This window comes from Acinonyx jubatus, chromosome D3 (assembly GCF_027475565.1).
Source record: "Acinonyx jubatus isolate Ajub_Pintada_27869175 chromosome D3, VMU_Ajub_asm_v1.0, whole genome shotgun sequence".
NCBI classification, from domain to species: domain Eukaryota; kingdom Metazoa; phylum Chordata; class Mammalia; order Carnivora; family Felidae; genus Acinonyx; species Acinonyx jubatus.
The window spans coordinates 92,359,241-92,380,184 of NC_069392.1; the positions used below are offsets into that span (position 1 = coordinate 92,359,241).

Below are 20,944 nucleotides of genomic sequence, written 5' to 3' on the forward strand. Positions count from 1 at the left end.
ATGCCTTTGGTAGCACACTCCAGCTCTTTTGGCTGTACTTGTAACTTTTCTGTGAGATTCTTGTTGTTTTTTTTGAAACTCCGAGGGTATTCATACCCTTTGCTACAGTGATTTCATTTCTGGCAATCTGTCCTAGGGAAATAATCAGAAACCTAAGCTAAGATTTATGTATATAGCTCCCGTACTTTTTTGTAATATGAACTGTAAATAACCCGGTATCTATCAGGAAAATGGCCAACTTAATTTAGATATATTTCCCATTTTGCAGCAAGTAAAAATACTGTTTTGGAACAATTTATTGCCGTAGGAAAATTCTTGTGCTATGTTACCCGAGAAAGATGCACATCGCTGGGCAGTATCTCAAGTATTTATCCAGCATCTCTTGAGTTATAGCTGATGACTGCCATGGAAGCACTGAAACATCAACACCGTTTGCTCGGATTCCTGTGGGTAGTTTTCTTCTTTATACACATGCTATTTTTCAGAATTTCCAGAATGAGCATATATAATTTTCATAATCAGAACAAAAAGTTTAAAAAAACCAGCACATAATCCCACGGTCTCTCAGGAAACTTTCAGAGGCTTCAAAGGAGTCAGGACACTCGGGGTCCTTTGAGCACGTGGCAGTCCCAGGGCGGGGTCCCAGGTTTATCTCTGTTACCCTCATTTGCTCCATTTACTTTTTAATTTTTTTAAGTGAGAGAATTTATATATTTTTTCGACTTCAGAATGGATTGCTTGCATTTTTCTGAAAAGCTCAAGAAGTCAGAAAGGAACCGTGTGCCACCTCATTCCCAGACAACTGGTTTTGGCTCATAGTATGTGTGCTTTTGTGTGTCCACGCCGGACATTCTGTTTCTGCGCTGACCCGTGTAGGTGTCCTCGCAGCTGTCTTTCCACAGGGGGTGTGTTTCTGTGACTCGCACTTTCTGGAGCGCTTTGGGGATGGTTCTGCTCCGTCCACTTGAAGACAAGGGCACAAGAGGAGGCTCTGAGGGTAGAGACTTCGGTTTGGTATATGAAGATAGCTGGTGTGAACCTTCCGTAAAAGCTTCAGAGGTCTCGTGGCATTCCCGGGCTTCCGCCTGAACGCCTAAAGAGGTGCCGGGAAAGTCAGGTGCAGGGGGACTGTGTCTATGGCACTACATCCGTGCCACTCGGGTGCAGTGCAGGAGCATGAACTTGGCCACATGCGACTGAGTGCCCGGACTTAGCACGGAACGAGGGCATGTTTCCCACTTTCCTTGGAGGTGTTATGAGGGTCCGTGTAGGGCCACATGGTCAACTAGGGACTTGTGGCAGTGCACAGCATTATGAATAAAAATTAAGCATCTGTAGAGAGGAAAAAACAACCGCAGCTTGAAAGCAAAGGTCACCATCCTGGGATGACAGACATTTGCTCCCTCCGGCAGTGCTGGCTGCAAAGTCCCTCCCTCCCCTGGCAGATTAGCTTGAGGTCAAGAGGGTTCAGGTCAAGAAATAATGTGTTCACTTTCAAAGCTCTCTGGGGAAGGGTTTGGAAGATGGCACTTGTTTCCTGGGCTGGAGAGACCAACGTTGAATCATTTTGTTCTGTATTAACATAATGAGTTTATTCCATTCCTTGGAAACGTGGTTCAGTAATGAAAAGTTCTCAATCCCCAAAAGTTCTCTTTTTATGAAGATAAAGGAGAAGAAAACAAGGTGAGGAAAGGAAAAAGAACTTGCATATTGACGGGGGTGTCTTCAGGGATAAGGAGCACCCAGGAATCCAACATTAGAGGCAGGAAGAGCAGGTACACGGGTATGGCACCAGAGAGTGGTGGGGAATGGACGGTGATGCACAGGAAGTGGTTCTGCACGTCAGGAAGTATGTGTGCAGGTTACCTGGTGTTACATGAGGGTCTCAGCGCCAGCATGTACCAGAGGAAGATCCTGATGCTTGTTGGATGGGCCTTGGTCATTAAGGTCATTTGCTTTGAGGCACATCCTATCACTCTCTAGGCAGTAATTTTTGGGGGTATTAGCCAGTGGTTCTCAAGGTGTGACTTCTGGACTGGCAGGTTCCACATTACCTGGGAACTTGTTAGAAATGAAAAATTTCAAGCCCTACCCACAGATCTCCTGAATTCAGGCCTCTGTGGCGGGGGGGTGGGGGGGGCAGTCAACTCTGGCTGATTCTGACACACCACTGCAATCGATGCTCGAGATGTGGGAGAGCCCTCCAGCCTGCGTCAAATGGGAAGTCCCTAAGTTTACACCGCGTACCTTATCTTCCTACAAGTTGGAAATCAGCTAAGCAGGTTCATATTTGCAATAGGAACAATACATATTAAATTTTTTTCAAGTTTTTATTTAAATTGCAGTTACGATAGAGTGTAGTATTAGTTTCAGGTGTAGAATTTAGGGATTCATTAAATATTTTTGTGTTTTGAGGAACTGGCTGCTAGTTCAGCCTTATTATGTAATTTTAAGTTGAACTTTCAGAGCATGTGACTGATGTTTAGTGTTGCTACGAAACCTCAGCACACGAATTCCTGTCATGAGTACGTTTTCTCCAGCAGAATAGCCTGGTACCACCCATCCTCGTGCCTATTTCTTTTCATGCAAGGACTACCAGGGATGTTCCCACCATATTTGGCTCATACTTGCATCAGCGCTTTCGTTCGTTCATTCGTTTATATATTTTTAAAGGGCAATCTCCATTTTACTTTTTTCCAGAGACAGTTTTTCTTCAGTCCTTAAGGACTTAGCTCCTGACACAGGCTTTGATGGGGGTCCTGGGGCAGCACCTGAGGGCCTGAATCAGGGTGGGGGAGTTCTGTCCTCGGTGCCTCAGGAGCTCCCGGATCCCTTGCCATGAATGGCAAGCTCACAATGTAACGTAGTTTCACATGTGCTCGGAACCACACAGGCGTCGAAGACTCACTTCCAAAATGTCCCTGGTGGCGGTGGCCTCTACTGTGTTCCAAGTAATGAACTTTTTTTTTTTTAAATGTTTATTTTGAGAGAGAGCATGCGCAGAGCCAGGGAGGGGCAGAGAGATGCGGGGGTGGCGGGAGAGAATCCCAAGCAGGCTCTGCACTGTCAGGGTGGAGCCCCATGTGGGGCTTGATCTCACAAAGTGTGAGATCATGACCTGAACTGAAACCAAGAGTCGGGCGCCTAAGGACTGAGCCACCCAGGCGCCCCTGAGTAATTAACTTCTTAATGGCTTTGTTCTGGGCCTGCGACGGGCACAGCTGGAACAGCGGATATGCTACATGCAGCCGTGGGCCTTTCTGCCATGACTGTTACTCCTTTCCTTGGTCATCTTGGAGATGAGGGCCCGAGAGATGCATCAGAACTTCTAAAAGCATTTGACGGAGACGTGAGAATAACTTATGGCCTTCTGTTGGAAGACTTACCTCAGATTTTAGCTAAACTGGATTTAAAAAAAAATTTTAATGTTTATTTTTGAGAGAACAAGCATGCACAAGCGGGGGAGGGGCAGAAGGAGACACCGAATCTGAAGCAGGCTCCAAGGCTCTGAGCTGTCAGCACAGAGCCCGACGTTGGGCTCAAACCCACGGGAGCTGCGAGATTGTGACCTGAGCCCAAGTCAGATGCTTAAGCGACTGAGCCACGCAGGCGCCCGTGGATTTTTTGACTCTCAGCATTTTTCAACTTGCCATGACACCCACTCCCCATGTGTGATCACTTTGTATAATACTGCAAAATGCTACATAAGCTTTGATTCACTGGACAGTCTCATCACCTGCTGAAAGGCTGACTCCTCTGAGCACCATATGCCCTGGGCTTGGTGTGGATGGACGATCGGTCGGGCAGATGTGCACCAGCCGCACAGCCAGGCGTGTGCACCCGCCTCTCCACCTTTGTGACCAGCTTAGCCCCGTCTCTTCTGACTGTGGGGGTGACCGTCCAGAGTTTCCTCAACTATGAACTGGGACAGGGTTGCCACAGCTCCGTGTCATTGAAAGGGTTATGTTGATGAACGCTTGTAGAAAGCACATTTCTTCTGGGAATTCTCGGTGCCCGCTGCTATCACCGTGATATCTGTGATGGCTGAGTGCGTAGATCACGTTCCTCTGCACTATGCTTAGCAATGTCAGAATGAATGGCAATTTTGCAAACCTGGGTATATTCAAGAAACGCTGTATAGTAAGCATTTGGAAAATCTTTTTTTCAAAAGGACTTAAAAAGAACTTTCTAGACCTAAAACACATCTGTCTCCCATCAACTACAACTTGGTTATCTGCAATGACCCACAACCTGCTTGAGCTTCAGCCCATTTTGTCATCTGTAAAAGGGATAATGTTACTCGCCTCATGGAACATGTATGAAGATTAATGGAACATGTACAGATTCATGGAACACGTATGAAGATGAAGTGAAAAAATATGGCACAAGATAGGCACTGGGTACATACTGGAGGTGCTCCATTCTGAGGTAAGCCTCTCTCTGCTTGGCATTAACAGGTCGTTTCTCCAATATTTAGAACACAAGTGAAAAGTATCATTAATTGCAGAGAAAAAGTTTTTATTCTTTGATATATAAAACCAACAAAACTTTAATGTGTAATACAACATAGTTTTTTTTGTTTGTTTGTTTGTTTAAGAAGAAAATGGCAGAAGTAAAGATCTGGGTACAAAAATACACTCAAGCAGCTGTTCCAAGAAATTCAGAACTCCTAATATTATAAACAACAGCATACAAATCTCGGAGTGGTAGGTTTTTTTCTTCTTTCCCTAAAAAATTATTCACATTTGCTTAATTTAAAACACGTTAAGAAATATAACTTTCCTTCTTGGTGACAGACCAGTTACTCAACAAGATATTAAAAAACCAGCAATAACTCAGCAAAAGAACATTTCATTTGTGATAGTAACTAGCATTAGACTTTTGGTTCTATAATACTTATCGTAGTAAAAAAAAACCCACTTCTGACTGCTTGGATGCCAGAAAAGATGCTCATACAGCTCACTGGAGCCCATAAATTTAGATGTATTTGGACTCTCACCCTCTACCTCAACGGGAGAGCATCTCTGGTCTTCCCTGTGCTTAGGAACACAACCAACAGTGATCCTGGCACACAAATAACAAAATCAAACATAGCTGCAGGAAACCACAACTGCTCAATAAAAGCTATTTCTGCCTAATAAATAGTTTCCAAAGGAAAAATTATTTGTTTTTACACTTAAGAAAAATGAAGATGTTGAGATACTGTTTTCAATCTGTTAGCAGCCTGACATCCATGAAGTCAGGACAGTTCTGTGGCTGACCAGCAGGGGGTGCTGGACCACAGGAGAAGCAGCCGTATACTCTCCCAAGAAAGGCATCCTAAAAAAATATTTTTACTTGTATTTATATGAAAGCTTTATTTGGTCAAAGTTTAGTTCTCAGAGTATAAGTGTAACATTTTCTCCTCCACATTGGATTGAAACAAAATACACTTCATATAATATTGGATCAAACATGAATAAACCTATAAAATTACTAAATATATAAATATTGCTGGAAGATCAAAGGGAAGTGATAATGAATTTAATCTGTGTTAAAAATCAGTAAGTTCCACGTGACTTGTGAATTTAAAACAAAGATAACAGAAACTACACATCCAAATGGCTGTGAGCTTTCAGAGGCCTGCCAGGGGTGTGTGGTGGGCTTATCCATCATTTCCACTGAAAATATTTCAAAAATTGCCCTCAGACTCAAACCCCAGGAAAAGACTAGTTTTTATCTCTGAGTTAATGATGGCTTTTGGTCGCGAAAGTATTGCTGAGACTTACCTTCCAGTACCTTCCAACCCCGCAGGGCTAAGTTCGCCCCGCCCAGAGGCTGAGCCCCCGCAGGTGCCGTGATCCACGTGAGCTTTTCCCCTGGGATGTGTGGGGGTCCGGCACCCGCTTGCTGTCTGAAATTCATTGTCACTGGTCATACCTGTTACAGGCTCGGGCGCACTGACTCTTCAAAGCCAGGCTCTGGCTGCCACCTTCCTCCCTCATTCCTGCCGGCGAGCGGAGTCTGCAGGGCAGCCGGGGCGCGCGCTCACAACAGTGCTGACGTCACAGGTGGTTTTTGCACGGGTCACATTAAAGACACGAATCTATGTTTCAAAAGGAATTTTAAAGTTTCATTTATAAAAGTATTTTCAAAACGAAGTATTTTCTGCACCTGGTCAGACCCTCTCTGCCACTTTATTTACGAAAGTGCTGGGACCTGCCCCCGGCTGAGCACTGACTGCACGCGTGTGCATTTTCTGTTCCGTGGAGAAGTCTATAAAAATAGTATCTGTATTTTCTATCCGTCAGCTGGAACACACGCGGGGTGTGGGCCAAGAGGGTGGGATAAATAAAAACAACAACAAGGGGCCCGAAGTGCACAGTGCCTGTCCCCACTCGCACCCGGGACCCGCGGTTACCAGCGCCTCCAGGGGGCGCGGCGGCCCTACAGCGTCACGGCCGGGCCGTGCTCCTCCACGGCGCCAGGGGGCAGCGGCAGGGCCAGGCTGTGGCGAGGGTCGGCGCGCAGGGAGCTGAGCAGCCTGTGCGCCGGGCCCGCGCCGTTGACCCGCGCCTGGCTGCCCGGGGGCGGCGGCCTGGGCGCGGGCCGCGGCTCCAGCACGCCCTCGAGCACCACGTCGGGCTCGTCGTCGCTGTCCGCGTCGTCGGGCTGCAGGTGCAGCAGCGCGGGCGCGGCGGGCAGGCTGTGGCGGCTGGCCGCGCTGTCTGAGGAGCGGCCCGAGCTGCCCGACGCGCGGCTGCCGCGCACCACGTTGTTCCTCTGGTTGGCCGGCTTGACCGTGACGATGAGGTTGTGGCTGTTGGCGATCATCATGTCCGTGACCTGGTCCAGCGTCTTCCCGGCCACCTCGATGCCGTTCACCTCCAGGACCTCGTCGTCCACGGCCAGCAGCCCGGTGCTCTCGGCCAGGCCGCCGGGCACCATGCGCGAGATGAAGATGCCCGGCACCTTCTCCAGGCCCTGCGGGGCCACGCGCACGCTCGTGCCGTCGCGGATGTAGAAGCCCAGCGGCTTCTGGCAGCCGTGCCTGTACAGCCTCACGCGGCGGTGTGTCTCGGGCAGGATGTCCACGTCGATGATGGAGGACACGGGGCGGAAGTCGTGCGGCAGGCCGATGTGCAGGTGTGCGCGCCGGCGGGGGCCGTCCTCGCGCAGCGCCAGCGCCTTCCTCCGGCGGGATAGAGAGCCACCGGCCCCGAAGCTGCAGTGCTCGGCCTCCTCTGAAACAGCAGAGGGGGTGGCGGTCAGGATGGGGGGAGGTACTGGTCAGGATGGGGGCGGCACCGGGAGGGGGAGGCACTGGAGAGGGTGGCTGGTCAGGACAGGGGGCAACGGGAGGGGGAGGTGGTCAGGACGGGGGTGGGGAGAGAGGGGGCACCGGGAGGGGGAGGCGGTCAGGACAGGGGTGGGGGGAGGGGGGCACCGGGAGGGGGAGGCGGTCAGGAGGGCGGCGGGGCATGGGAGGGGGAGGCACCGGACAGCACTGCGACGCCTGAGGGCTGGGGCTGCCCGTGGGGTCCGGCTCTCTGCCGCTTACCTGTGGGCTGCTCCTCGGATGTGCCCTGGGACCCCACAGAACTCTGAGGCAGTGGGCACCACCATCACATCACATCTTTCAGCTAATTCCCTACAAGTCTCGCCCATATGTATAGGACTTCACTTTTCTGGAAAGTCTCAACCTCTAGGATGATACGCTGGAGTAACTTTCAGAGCCCACAGCCATCTGGCATCAGTTGGGCTGGCCATATCGTTAAGTCCAATCGCGTCCCTACAATTAGCTCTCTGGAACTCTCCAAAACCACCCCCACACAACCAACATGACTGCAAGGTGAAGAGGCAGGAATGAGACTACAATAAAGAGAATTAACAATGGCTGGAAGGCTTAAAAGTGCCTGATTACATTCTGGGAAGACGGCAGAGCAGGGGCCCCGGGAATCTCTCCCCCCCCAGATGACAACAGCAGGGGCGGAACCTGTGTGATGGGACTGCTTTGGAACTCTGGACTCTGCCCGAGGCCTGCCACGTGTCCGGGAGAAGTCGTCGATTTTGGTCCATTCCAGCTCGTAGCACAGCAGCACCTACCCGTCCCGCGCCCCAGCCATGGGGCAGGCAGCCGGGCACGTGTTTCTGGAGCAGCCCGCAGAAGCCAGGTGGACGAAAAGGACCCTGTCCCCCAAACGGCAGGAGGCCATGCTCTGACCACACAGGTGCGGACTCAGAGGCTGGCGGCCATTGCTGTCACCCCTCCAGCTCCAGCTCGAGTGACTTCAAGGGGATAAGTGCCCTCTTATCCCCCTTTTGTTTTCCACTTTTCCCCTTTTGGGAGCCACACGTTAAAGACTAGGACATTGAAAAACAGCTGCCTATTTGGGGGAAGTTAGGAAGCGACGGCACATGTCCAAGGAAAGGCTCAGAAAAGACCGGGGAAGACATTAAATGGACACCTCAGGTTGACCCCCGGCACAAAGCCTGTAACCATGAAAAGAACGACGACAACAAAACAGCAAACCTTGGGCAAGGGGGAGAATCTGATTTCCAGAGTAACCGCATCATGAGATTCAAATGTCCAGCGCTCAGCAAATCACGAGGCACACAAAGAAAGAGGAGACTTCGGCCCATTGAAAGAAAAAAGATAATTCAACAGAATCTGTCCCTAAAAAGGACCCAGTGTCAGATCTACTTGAGAGACTTTAACACAATTGCCTTGAGACCATGGGGAAGATGATGGAATAGGAGGATTCTGAGCTCACCTCCTCCCACAGACACACTGAATACACCCAGGCATCCCCTACATGTAATGCAACTCAATCTGAGAACAACCTGAAGCTAGTACAGTGGCTCTTCCACAGCCAAGGACAGAAAGAAAAAGCCACACCAAGAAGGACAGGAGGGGCAAAGACTGAGTCAGGAAACAAACCCCTGGCATGTGAGAAGGGAATCACAGATGCAGAGAGGATATCACACTCCCTGAGGAATAAGGGGATCAAGCCCAATGGGCATGGCATCCGTGGTCCTGGGAACCTGCACCAGGAAGATGAGTTCCCATAATATGTAGCCTTAAAAATCAGCAAGGCTTAACCCTGGAAGCTTTGAAAATCAGTAAAGCCTAATTCCAGGAGAGCAACAAAGAAATCAAAGAGGAAATAAAAAAAATTTCCTGGAGACAAATGAAAATGGAAACACAATAGTTTTTTTAGGATGCAGCAAAAACAGTTCTAAGAGGGAAGTTTATAGCAACATAGGCCTACCTCAAGAAACAAAAAAAGTCCCAAACAATCTGACCTTACACCTGAAAAAGACTATAATAAGAATAAAGCCCAAAGTTAGCACAAGGAAGGAAACAAAAAAGACCAGGGCAAAAATAAATAGAGACCAAAAAACAATATAAACGACCAATGAAACGAAGAGCTGTTCTTTGATAAGGTAAGCAAAACTGATAAACCTTTAGCCAGACTTATCAAGAAAAAAAGAACTCAAGTAAATAAAATTATAAATGAGAGAATTTAAAACTGACATCACAGAAATCCAAAGGATTATAAGAAATTACCATGAAAAATTATACACCAACAAATTGGACAACCTAGAAGCAATAAATTCCTAGAAACATACAATCTTCCAAGACTGAATCAGGAAGAAATAGAAAATCTGAACAGATTACTAGTAACAAAATTGAATTGGTAATCAGAAAACTCTGGCACAGGTGAATTCTACCAAATATTTTATATTTAATTTAATATTTTATCTTATTATTTTATGTTAGAGAGAAAGACAGTATGAGCAAGGAAGAGGGGAGAAAGAAAATCCCAGGCTCCAAGCTGAGCATGGAGCCCAATGTGGGGCTCGATCCCATGACCCTGGGACCATGACGTGAGACAAGATCCAGAGGTGGAAGCTCAACCGATTGAGCCACCTGGGCACCCCGCCACTAAACATTTAAAGAAGAGTTAATGCCTGTGCTTCTCAAGCTATTTCAAAAACTAGAAGAGGAAGGAAAATTTTAGAATTCATTCTTCAAGGCCAGCATTACCATGACATGCAACTCAAAACCAAGGACACTCCAAAAAAAGAAAATGAGGCCATGTCTCTGATGAACATAGATGTGAAAATCCTCAACAACATATTAGCAAACTAAATTCAATGCTACATTAGAAGGATCAGGTGGGATATATTTCAGGGATGCATGGAAGGTTCAATATCTGCAAATCAATCAGTGTGATGACCACATTAACAAAATGTGATCATCTTAATGAAGAAAAAGCATTTGACAAAATTCAACATCTGCTTATGATAAAAACTCTCAACAAAGTGGGTGTAGAGGAAACATACCTCAACATAATAAAGGCCATGTATGATAACCTATAGCTTACATCATAGTCAATAGTGAAACGCTGGCATCTTTTCCCCTGAGATCAGAAACAAGTCAATGATGTTTACTCACCAGTTTTATTCAAAATGGTATTAGAAGTTGCAGGTGGAACAGTCAGACAAGAGAAAGAAACAAGGGGCATCCAAATTGGGAAGGAAGAAGTAAAACTGTCACTACTCGCAGATGATAAGATTACATACAGAAAACCCTAAAGACTCCACCAAAAAACTATTAGAATAAATGAATTCAGTAAAGTTGTAGGATACAAAATCAATATACAGAAATCTATTGTGTATAATAACTAATAACACACTAGCAGAAAGGAAAATTAAGAAAACAATCCCATTTACAATTGCAACAAAAATAATAAAACATCTAGGCATAAACCTAACCAAGGAAGTGAAAGATCTATGAACTGAAAACTCTAAGACACTTACAAAAGAAACTGAAGAAGACACAAGTAAATGGAAAGATATTCCATGCTCACTGACCGGAAGAATTAATATTGTTAAAATGTCCATATTACCTAAAGCAATCTACAGATTCACTGAAATCCCTATCAAAATGCCAATGGCGTTTTTCACAGAAATAGAACAAACAACCCTAAAATTTGTACGGAACCACAAAAGACCCCACACAGCCAAAGCAATCTTGAGAAACAACAAAGCTGGAGGTATCATGCTCCCTGGTTTCAAACTAGATTACAAAGCTGTAGTAAACAAAACTGTATGGCATTGGCATAAGAACAGACAATAGACCGGGGCACCTGGGTGGCTCAGTCGGTCCAGCGTCCAACTCTTGATTTCAGCTCGGGTCCTGATCTCATGGTTCGTGAGACTGAGCCCCACATCGGGTTCTTCTCTGACAGAGCAGAGCCTGCTTGGGATTCTCTCTCTCTCTCTCTCTCTCTCTCTCTCTCCTGTCTGTCCCTCCTCCGCTCACACTTTCTCTCTCTCTCAAATAAGTAAACATTAAAAAAATTAAAAAGTGGGGTGCCTGGGTGGCTCAGTTGGATAGGCATCTGACTTCGGCTCAGGTCATGATCTCATGGTTTGTGGGTTTGAGCCCCACCTCGGGCTCTGTGCTGACAGCGCAGAGCCTGGATCCTGCTTCGGATTCTGTGTCTCCCTCTCTCTCTCTCTGCCCCCCTCTCTCAAAAATAAATAAACATTAAAAAATTAAAAACAATTAAAAAGAATAGATGACAGACCAATAGAACAGCATAGACAGCCTAGAAATAAACTCACACATATATGGTCAATTAACTTACGACAAAAGAGACAAGAATATACATTGGGGGAAGGACACTCTTGAATAAATAGGCCATGAAAACTGGACAACCATATGGAAAAGAATGAAACTAGACTATTATCTTATACCATATACAAAAATTAGCAAAAACAGTAATTTGAAAAGATATAGGCACTCATATGTTTATTGCAGCATTGATTACAATAGCCAAGATATGGAAGCAACCCAAGTGTTCACTGTTGGATAAAGAAGATGTGGTACATACATGTACAATATATGTACATATATATGTACATATATGTACATTATTCAATCATAAAGAGTGAAGTCTTGCCATTTGTAACAATGTGGATGGACCTTGACTGCATTATGCTAAGTGAAATTGTGTCAGAGAGACACAAATATTGGATGAGTTCACTTGCATGCAGAATCTAAAAAAACAAAATAAATAAAAATAACAACAGCAAAACCAGAAACAGACTCCTGAATACAGAGAAAAAACTGGTGGCTGCCAGAGGGAGGAGGGTTAGGGGACAGAATGAAACAGGTGAAGGGGATAAGAGGTACAAACCTCCAGTTATAAAATAAACAAGTCAGTGATGAAAAGTACAGCATAGGGAATATAGTCAATAATACTGATAACTTTTTTGGTAACAGATGGTAATTACACTTACTGTAGTGACCATTTAATAATGTATATAATTGTTGAACCACTACCATACACCTGAAAATATTACAATGCAACTTACTAAAATTAGAAAAAAAAACCAGCCTTAAAAATGCTCAAGAAACTAAAGGAAGATTTGGAGGAAGTAAGAAGATGATATATCAACAAAATGGAAATATTGATAGAGAGGCAGAAAACCTAAAATGTTACCAAATAGAAATTCTGCGGCTGAAGAGTATAATAATCAAAATGAAAAAAATCATTGTCAGATATGAATAGGCAGAAGGAATCAGTGAACTTGAATATAAGACAATGAAAGTTAGCGTGTCTAAGCAACAGAAAGAAAAAATGCTTGAAGAATAGTGAATAGAGCCTGAAGAAACTTTGGGACACCATTTAGGGAACCAACACATGCATCATGGGAGTCTTGGAAGAAGAGAATGTGGCCCAGGGAACAGCTGAAGAAATAATGCCTGAAAACTTCCACATTTGATGAAATGCATGAATATAAACATCTAATAAACTCAATGAACTCTAAGATGAACTCAAACAGACCCACATGTAGACACATTATAATCCACTTTATAAAGACAGAGAGACTCTTGAAAGCAGCAAGAAATGAGTCACCAGGGACCCTTATCAGATTATCAGTCTATCATTAACATTTCTCATCAGGAACTGGAGGCCAGGAGGCAGGGGGCTGATACATTCAAAGTATTAGAAGAAAATAACTGTCAATCAAGAATCCTATATCCAGCAAACTGCCTTTGCAAAGTGAGGGAGAAATTCACACTCCCAGATATATGAAAGCTGAGAAAGTTTGTATCACTAGACCTGCCTGGCAAGACATGTTCAAGGGAGTCTTTCAGGTGAAGTGAAGGACAACTAGACAGTAACTTGAAGCTGTGTGAGAAATAAAGATCTGAATGAAGGTAAATACAAGGACTATTATAAAAGCTAGCATTATTATAACAATATATAACTTGTTGTATAATAGACTATTATCACAATAGTCTGTAGGTGCTCTTTTTGTTTCTACATGATTTAAGAAACTAATATATTTAAAGGATAAGAATTATTTGTCTAAAAGCTGGTATTATTGTAACTTTGGTTTGTAACGCCAAATTTTGTCATCTACACAACATAGACGACTTACGTGTTTACAAGGATTATCAGTTTGTGTTTTGGGGCACACATGTATAATGTAATTTTGTGGCACCAACAACAGAGCATTGTGTTTGGAGCTGCCGTGCTGTTACCGAATGTCTGCTTCTATCAATTACATTAGATCCTTCGGAAGTTAGCTGTAACCACCAAGAAAATTACTATAGAATTGACACAAAGGACATTAAGAAGGGATTTAAACATTTCACTACAAAAAAATTAACACAAAAGAAGAGAGGAATGCAAGCCATGAGGGACAAAAAAAGCAAAGGGGCATATAGAAAACCAAGAGCACAGGGACAGAAGTAAGTCCCTTCTTATCAGTAGTTCCTTTATATGCAAATGAATTAGGCCCTCAAATGAAAATGCAGGCTGGCAGAATGAATAAAAACACATGATCCAACAATATGCTGTCTTGACAAGAGACTCTCTTGTGACCCAGTGACACAAACAGGAAAGTGAAAGGAAAAAGTTTCCATGAAAAAGCAGGCGTGGTTCTACTAATATCAGACAAAACAGACTTTAAATAAAAAAGGTTACACAAGGAGCACCTGGGTGGCTCAGTCGGTTAAGCGTCTGACTTCGGCTCAGGTCATGATCTCGCGGTCCGTGAGTTCGAGCCCCGCGTCGGGCTCTGTGCTGACCGCTCGGAGCCTGGAGCCTGTTTCAGATTCTGTGTCTCCCTCTCTCTCTGCCCCTCCCCCGTTCATGTTCTGTCTCTCTCTGTCTCAAAAATAAACAAACATTAAAAAAAAAAAGTTACACAAGACAAAGGATATTACATATTAATAAAGGGATCAATAGAGCAAGAAGATAAAACAATTACAAACATTTACACACCTAGTAACAGACCATCAAAAGATAGGCAGCAAAGCCTGACACAACTGAAGGTGGAAACAGTTCTAAGATAACAGCTGGTGACTCCAATACCCCTCTCATAATAAGGGACACAAAAACCAGACAAGATAAGTGGGCAAACAGAGGACATAACACAATAAGCCAACTAGACCTGAGAGATACATACAGAACATTCCACCCAACAAGAAGACGATACTTGATTTCCTCAAGTGCACCTGGGACATTTTCCATAATAGACCAAATGTTAAGCCACAAATTAAGTTTCAACAGATTTTAAAAGATAGATATCATACAAAGTATATTCCCTGACCACAGCATGAGGAGGCAGAAATCAGTAACATAAAGAAAACTAGAAAATTCACTACAATGTAAAAACTAAACAACACTTTGTAACAACCAATGGCTCAAAGAACAAATCACAAGGAAATGAGAAAATACTTAGGGATGAATGAAAACAAAAACACAACCAAAACTCAAGGGATGTAGCAAAAGCAATCCTAAGAAGGAAATTTATACCTATAAATGCTTATGTTAATATCAGGAAAGATCTCAAATCAACAACCTAACTTTACAACTTAAAGCACTAGAAAAATAAGAACAAATTACGCTCAAAGCAGAAGGAAGGAAATAATAATGATTAGAGATATATGCGGTACAGGATATAAAAACAATAGAGAAAATCAATGACAGAAAAGGTTACTTCTTCAAAAAGACCAATAATATTGACAAAACGTTAAATGGACTAAGAAAAAGAGAAGACTTGGGGCGCCTGGGTGGCTCAGTCAGTTAAGCATCCAACTTTGGCTCAGATCATGACCTTGCCAAAGGTTTGAGCCCTGCATAAGGGCTCTGTGCTGACAGCTTGGAGCCTGGAGGCTGCTTTAGGTTCTGTGTCTCCCTCTCTCTCTGCCCCTCTCCCACTTGCACACGCATGCACGCACGCTCTCTCTCTCTCAAAAATAAATAAACTTAAAAAAAAGACTAATTACTAAAATCAGAAATTAAAGTGGGGACACCGCTACCATTTCTACAGAAATGAAATAGATTTTAAGAAAGTACTAGGAGCAATTGCATGCCAACAAGTTGGGTCACCTAGATGGATAAACTTCTAGAATCATAAAACCTACCAAGGCTGAATCATGAAGAAATACAAAATCGGAATAGATCTATAAATAGTAAGGAGATTGAATCAGTGATCAATGCTTTCTCAACAAAGAACAGTCCTGGACCTGATGGCTTTACTGATGAATTCTGCCAAACATTAAAGAGGAAATAATACCAATCTTTCTCCAACTTTTCCAAAAATTTGAAGAAGAGAGAATAGTTCCAAACTAATTCTAAGGCTAGCGTTACCCTGATACCAAAGCCAGACAAAGACAGCACAATGGAAAAAAGCCCACAGACCAATATTCCTTATGCTCACTGATGCAAAAATACTCAACAAAATACTTGCAAACAAAGTTTAGCAGTATATTAAGAGGATTATACACCATGACAAGTGGGACTCTCCCCTGGAATGCAAGGGTGAGTCAACATACAAAAATCAATGTGACGTACCATATCAACAAAACGAAGGGAAAAACAAAAGAGAGATCAGTCACGAGTCTTATAGGTCTCCCTTTATATGTGAGGGCACGTTTACCCCTTGCTGCTTTCAGAATTTTCTCTTTATCCTTGTATTTTGCCAGTTTCACTATGATATGTCGTGCAGAAGATCGATTCAAGTTACGTCTGAAGGGAGTTCTCTGTGCCTCTTGGATTTCAATGCCTTTTTCCTTCCCCAGTTCAGGGAAGTTCTCAGCTATAATTTCTTCAAGTACCCCTTCAGCACCTTTCCCTCTCTCTTCCTCCTCTGGGATACCAATTATGCGTATATTATTTCTTTTTAGTGTATCACGTAGTTCTCTAATTTTCCCCTCATACTCCTGGATTTTTTTTATCTTTCTCTCAGCTTCCTCTTTTTCCATAACTTTATCTTCTAGTTCACCTATTCTCTCCTCTGCCTCTTCAATCCGAGCTGTCGTCGTTTCCATTTTGTTTTGCATTTCGTTTAAAAAAACGAAGGGAGAAACACATGATCATCTTGATGCAGAAAAAGCATTTGACAAAATACAACACACTTTCATTATAAAAACACTCAACAAAATAGGACTAAAAGCAAACCGCCTCCACATAAGAAAATCTACATATGAAAAAATCATAGCAAACATAATACTCAATGGTGGAAAAAAAAGCTTGTCCTCTAAGAGCAGGAAGAAGGCATAGACTGCTGCTTCCATGACTTCTGTTCAACACAGTACTGGAAGTCCTAGCCAGAGCAGTTAGGCAAGAAAAAGAAATAAAACACATTCAAATTGGAAAGGAAGAAGTAAAACCATCTCTCTTTGCAGATGATCTGATCTTAAATGTGGAAAATGCTAAAGACTCCATGAAAAAGCTGTTAGCTCCAATAAGCTAATTCTGCAAAGTAGCAGGATACAAATCAACACACAAAAAAGCATCTTCCATAAACGAGCAGTGAATGATCTGAAAAGGAGACTACAAACACAATCCCATCTGACAGCCTCAAAAAGAATAAAATACTTAGGAATTAGCTTAGCCAAGGAGGTGAAGCCTTGCACAATGAAAAGTACAGAACACTGCTGAAAGAAATTAAGACATAAATAAACGGGCCAGGGGGCACCTGGGTGGCTCAGTCGGTTGGGCGTCTGACTCTTGATTTCAGCTCAGGTCATTATCTCAGGGTCACGGGATCAAGTCCCATGTCAGGCTCTCTGCTGAGCATGGAGCCTGCTTAAGATTCTCTCTCTTTCTCTCCCTCTGCCCCTCTCCCCTCCTCAAAAATATTTTTAAAAAGACCTAAATAAATGGAAACACATCCCATGATCATGGATGGGGAGACTTATTGTTAAATGTCAATATTACCCTAAGTGCTCTATAGATGCATTGGAATTCTTATTAAAACCGAATGGCTTTTTTTTTTTTTTCAGAAACAGTAAAACCCATTCTAAAATTCATATTGAATCTCAAGAAATCCCAAACAGCCAAAATAATCCTGAAAATGAAGAACAAGACTGGAAGAGTTACACTTCCTGATTTTAAAACTAACCACAGAGCTATAGTAATCAAAAAGGTGTAGCACTGGGATAAAGACAGATAGACCAATGGAATAGAATAGACCATAAGTAAGCCTCCCAGATACGGTCAGTGGAGAAAGCAGTGTCTTCTCAGCAAACGGGGCTGGGAAAACTGGATAGCCACACGCAAAAGAATGAATTTGGACGCCTACTGAATGCCATACACAAAAATTAACTAAAAAAAGGATCAAAGACCTCAATATAAGACCTCGCACTATAAAATTTAGGAGAAAACACAGGAGAAAAGCTTCATAATACCTGATGATTTATTGGATTTGACACCAAAGGCAGAGGCAACAGAAGAAAAAAGACAAACTGGACTTCATGCAAATTTTAAAAACTCTGTGCCATTTAAAAACATGGCCAGGGACAGACGTGCGCTGTATTATACGAAAACACGAAACAATCCGTGCTGGGAAGGGGAAGCCCTGGGCCTGCTAGTGAGTGAGATGTGCGCTCTGGCTGCCCTGGCTCCAGGGGCACCCTCATGGGAGCGCCCCTCTGTAGTGCAGGGCGTCCCCCACCGGCCAAGGTCATGCCTCTGTGTTCCCACCGCCAACCTGGGGTGGGGGGCGCTCCAGGTGCCAGGAACTTTCCTGGGGACAGGAAGCTGGCCACAAGGACTCCTTGAAGTCCTGTTGAGTTCCTAAAAATGTTCTATGTATTTCCTCTTTTGCACTTGTAAATTTAAATTTTTTTTTTTTTTTTAACATTTATTCATTTATGAGAGACAGCTGGAGCAGGGTAGGGTCAGAGAGAGAGGGAGACACAGAATCCAAAGGAGGCTCCAGACTCCGAGCTGTCAGCACAGAGCCCGACATGGGGCTCGAACTCAAGAGCTGTGAGATCATGACCCCAGCCGAAGTCGGACGCTTAACTGCCTGAGCCCCCCAGGCACCCCTCTCTTGCACTTCTAAATCAGAGACTCCGTTCCTTTCCTAGCTTAATCAGAAATGAGCACCCAGGAATGAAGTGTTTGCCAACCAGCAGTGTAACTGAAGATGTGTTTAGTACTCGGTAGAGAAAGTGAGTCATTCTTCCTTATTTTTGGTTAGTAGATGACAGGACGAGACAAGCAGGGAGTGCAGGAGGCAGCGCCTTAAGTAGGAAAAGGCTGTTCCTTCGGACAGTCCTGCAGGTGTTTGCGGAGGTGGAGGAAGCCTCGGGCACGGCCGTGCACCCTCCACACTCCTTCCTGGTGTCCCAGGGGCCTCAGGTGAAGTCAGGACGCTCCGGCCCGTGACGTGGCCCGGGTGCGTGGGATGCTCTACCCTACGTGGGCCGTGGTGGCATGTGACTGAGGCCAAACACATTCGTTCATCAACCAGGGAGACCCTGTCAGGAGCTTGACTTAAAGTAACATTTTCAAAAGTTGAAAGCAGAGGAAGGAAACAGGCAGGTGGCCTTTGGGAGCCCTGAAGGAAGCGTCTCCTCTCATCAGAAGGACATCGTTTTGTTGTTCTTTCCTCTCTTTTCGGTAAACACACACTTGCACGCACGCATCCAGCCTCTGCGGCTCCGCGAGGAAAGTGCTTCTGGGACCAGATGAAAGGGGTCTGCGGAGCAGTTGGCCCCACGCGTGTGTCCGTGTTGCCCGCGCCTGATCCCAGGGAGTTGGCTGTATCTCGGACATCTTCACACCTGCCAGAGGCCCCTGCAGCGGTGGCAGTGAGAACACTCACGGGCACCCACGAGACAGTCTGCGTGTCAACACTGGCCCTTCCTCATTCGCGGGACCGAAGACTGACTGATTAGACGGAGATGAGCGCCAGGAAGCACGAGTGGGAGCGCTGGGGGGAGACAGGAGGACAGTGGTCCACAGCCGTCGTGGGCGCCGCTGGCAGAGCACCTGGGAGTGCCCATCGCCACTCTCTCTCCAATGCGAAACTCCAAAATGTGCAATTCTTCTCTTAGTTCCAGGAGCCCCCTCCCAGGTGTGAGCCTATCAGTCAATCGATCACACCTCAGCGAGTTCTTGCCATTTCTTATCCGCACGGCTATCGCAAGGATCCCAGGATTTTTGAGAAAAGGCAACTTTTAAAATTGTGTTTGTGACACCCGAATACGTCCTGCACTCCTCTGCAGACGTGACCACCGCTTGTCTGTGCTTTTGCGATTTCATCGAAATGGATCTTGCGATTCTCACCCGCGGCTGCTTTTGTTCCCTTATCGTGCGGAAGGGTTCCTGCTTCCCGCTGCTGCTGGAGGCTCTGAACCTCACGTGGCAGCAAGTGCTCCCTGAAGTCCTTCCAGGGTCAGGAGCCCCTGCCCCGAGGGAACCAGGAACTGGTAGGAGAGAGACACAGACGGGACTTGGGATAAAACTGTTCGGGAGACGCCTTGGGCAGAGCACCGGCCGGGCATCCTCTGGCGTAGCAGGGTGGGACGGTGAGTCTGCCGCTGGGAGGGAGCTGTGTCTGCGGGCCCACGGGGTGCGAAGCTGCCGCTGGGATGCGGCCCAGCGTCGGGGACGGAGTGGGCCCCCCAGACGAAAAGCGGAACCCCAACAAAGGCATCTGCTCCCATGAGCAGCTCCCCCTCAGCGTAGGCCGACTCCAGGTGGAGCCCACGCCGGAAACGGCAGTTCCCTGGACCGGGGCCTTGGAGTGTCTCCATGGGTAACAGATCCGAACATTGTTCTGAGGGCATCGTTCCCGACAAACCCCTGTGGCAGGTCCTGGCTGCAGGTGGCCACGGCCCACACCCCTTCCTGAAGGTGGGCCCCGCCTGAGGCTGTTTATTCAGGGAGGGGTGGGACAGGCCTGGGTGCTCCGGAGGCCAAGCCCTCAACTGGACACTGGCCAGCCTGATGTGGGGGGAGGTGGGAACCAGGCCGGTTCTGGGCCACACATGCGTCTCCCTGTGTGAAGGACTTACGCACAAACATGGGGGGTGGGGTGGGGTGGGAAGGTGGGGGCCGAGTGGGAGGACAGACGTGGCCTGAGTCCCTCTCTGTTCACACCACTGGCCCACAGACCTAGAGCTGCAGCAGACCCCCCCTTCCCCCCAAGCTGGCTTGTCTTCAAGCCTCAGGTTACCCGACTCTAATGGCACATTCCCTCTCGCAGGCCTGGACGTGGCTCAGCCTCTGTGTCACCAGGGCCGGGCCCACGGGTGACCAGGCACTCTGGGCGTGTGCACGACTGACCAGACGGAGGCTCCAGGGTAAGCCCAGACATTGGGGGACAGAGGAGGAGAATGAAACGGGGCCACGAAGGCAGACGAGGCCTCCAGACAGCAGCAGAAGCAGGTGTAGAGACTTCTGCTCCCGGAAGACGGGGGGTGCGTCTCCCACCCTCCTGCTGAGTCCAACCGAAACCCTGGGCTTGGCACTTGATAGCCACGTGAGGAGACACTGAGGGACAGGAAGGCAGATGGGGCGGGGCGCAGGAGAGGCTTGAGCCCCAGCTGTTCTGTGCTGTTCCCTTCAGACATCCCAACCGTCCCAGATGAGAACGAACATGAGCCAGAAAGGGGCAGCTTGAAAGAGAAGCTTTT

The 20,944-nt window shown here is 45.9% G+C and overlaps 1 protein-coding gene across 1 annotated transcript in view; it reads right to left on the reverse strand.

Annotated features, from left to right (window-relative positions):
• Window positions 1-4,501: 4,501 nt before the first annotated feature.
• Window positions 4,502-20,944, reverse strand: part of PARD6G (par-6 family cell polarity regulator gamma) — a 91,166-nt gene continuing 74,723 nt past the window's right edge. The window contains exon 3 of the mRNA XM_027069255.2: window positions 4,502-7,223. Coding sequence (XP_026925056.1) covers window positions 6,427-7,223 — 797 coding nt within the window. The 3' untranslated portion in view covers window positions 4,502-6,426. The remainder of the gene's footprint in view (window positions 7,224-20,944) is intronic.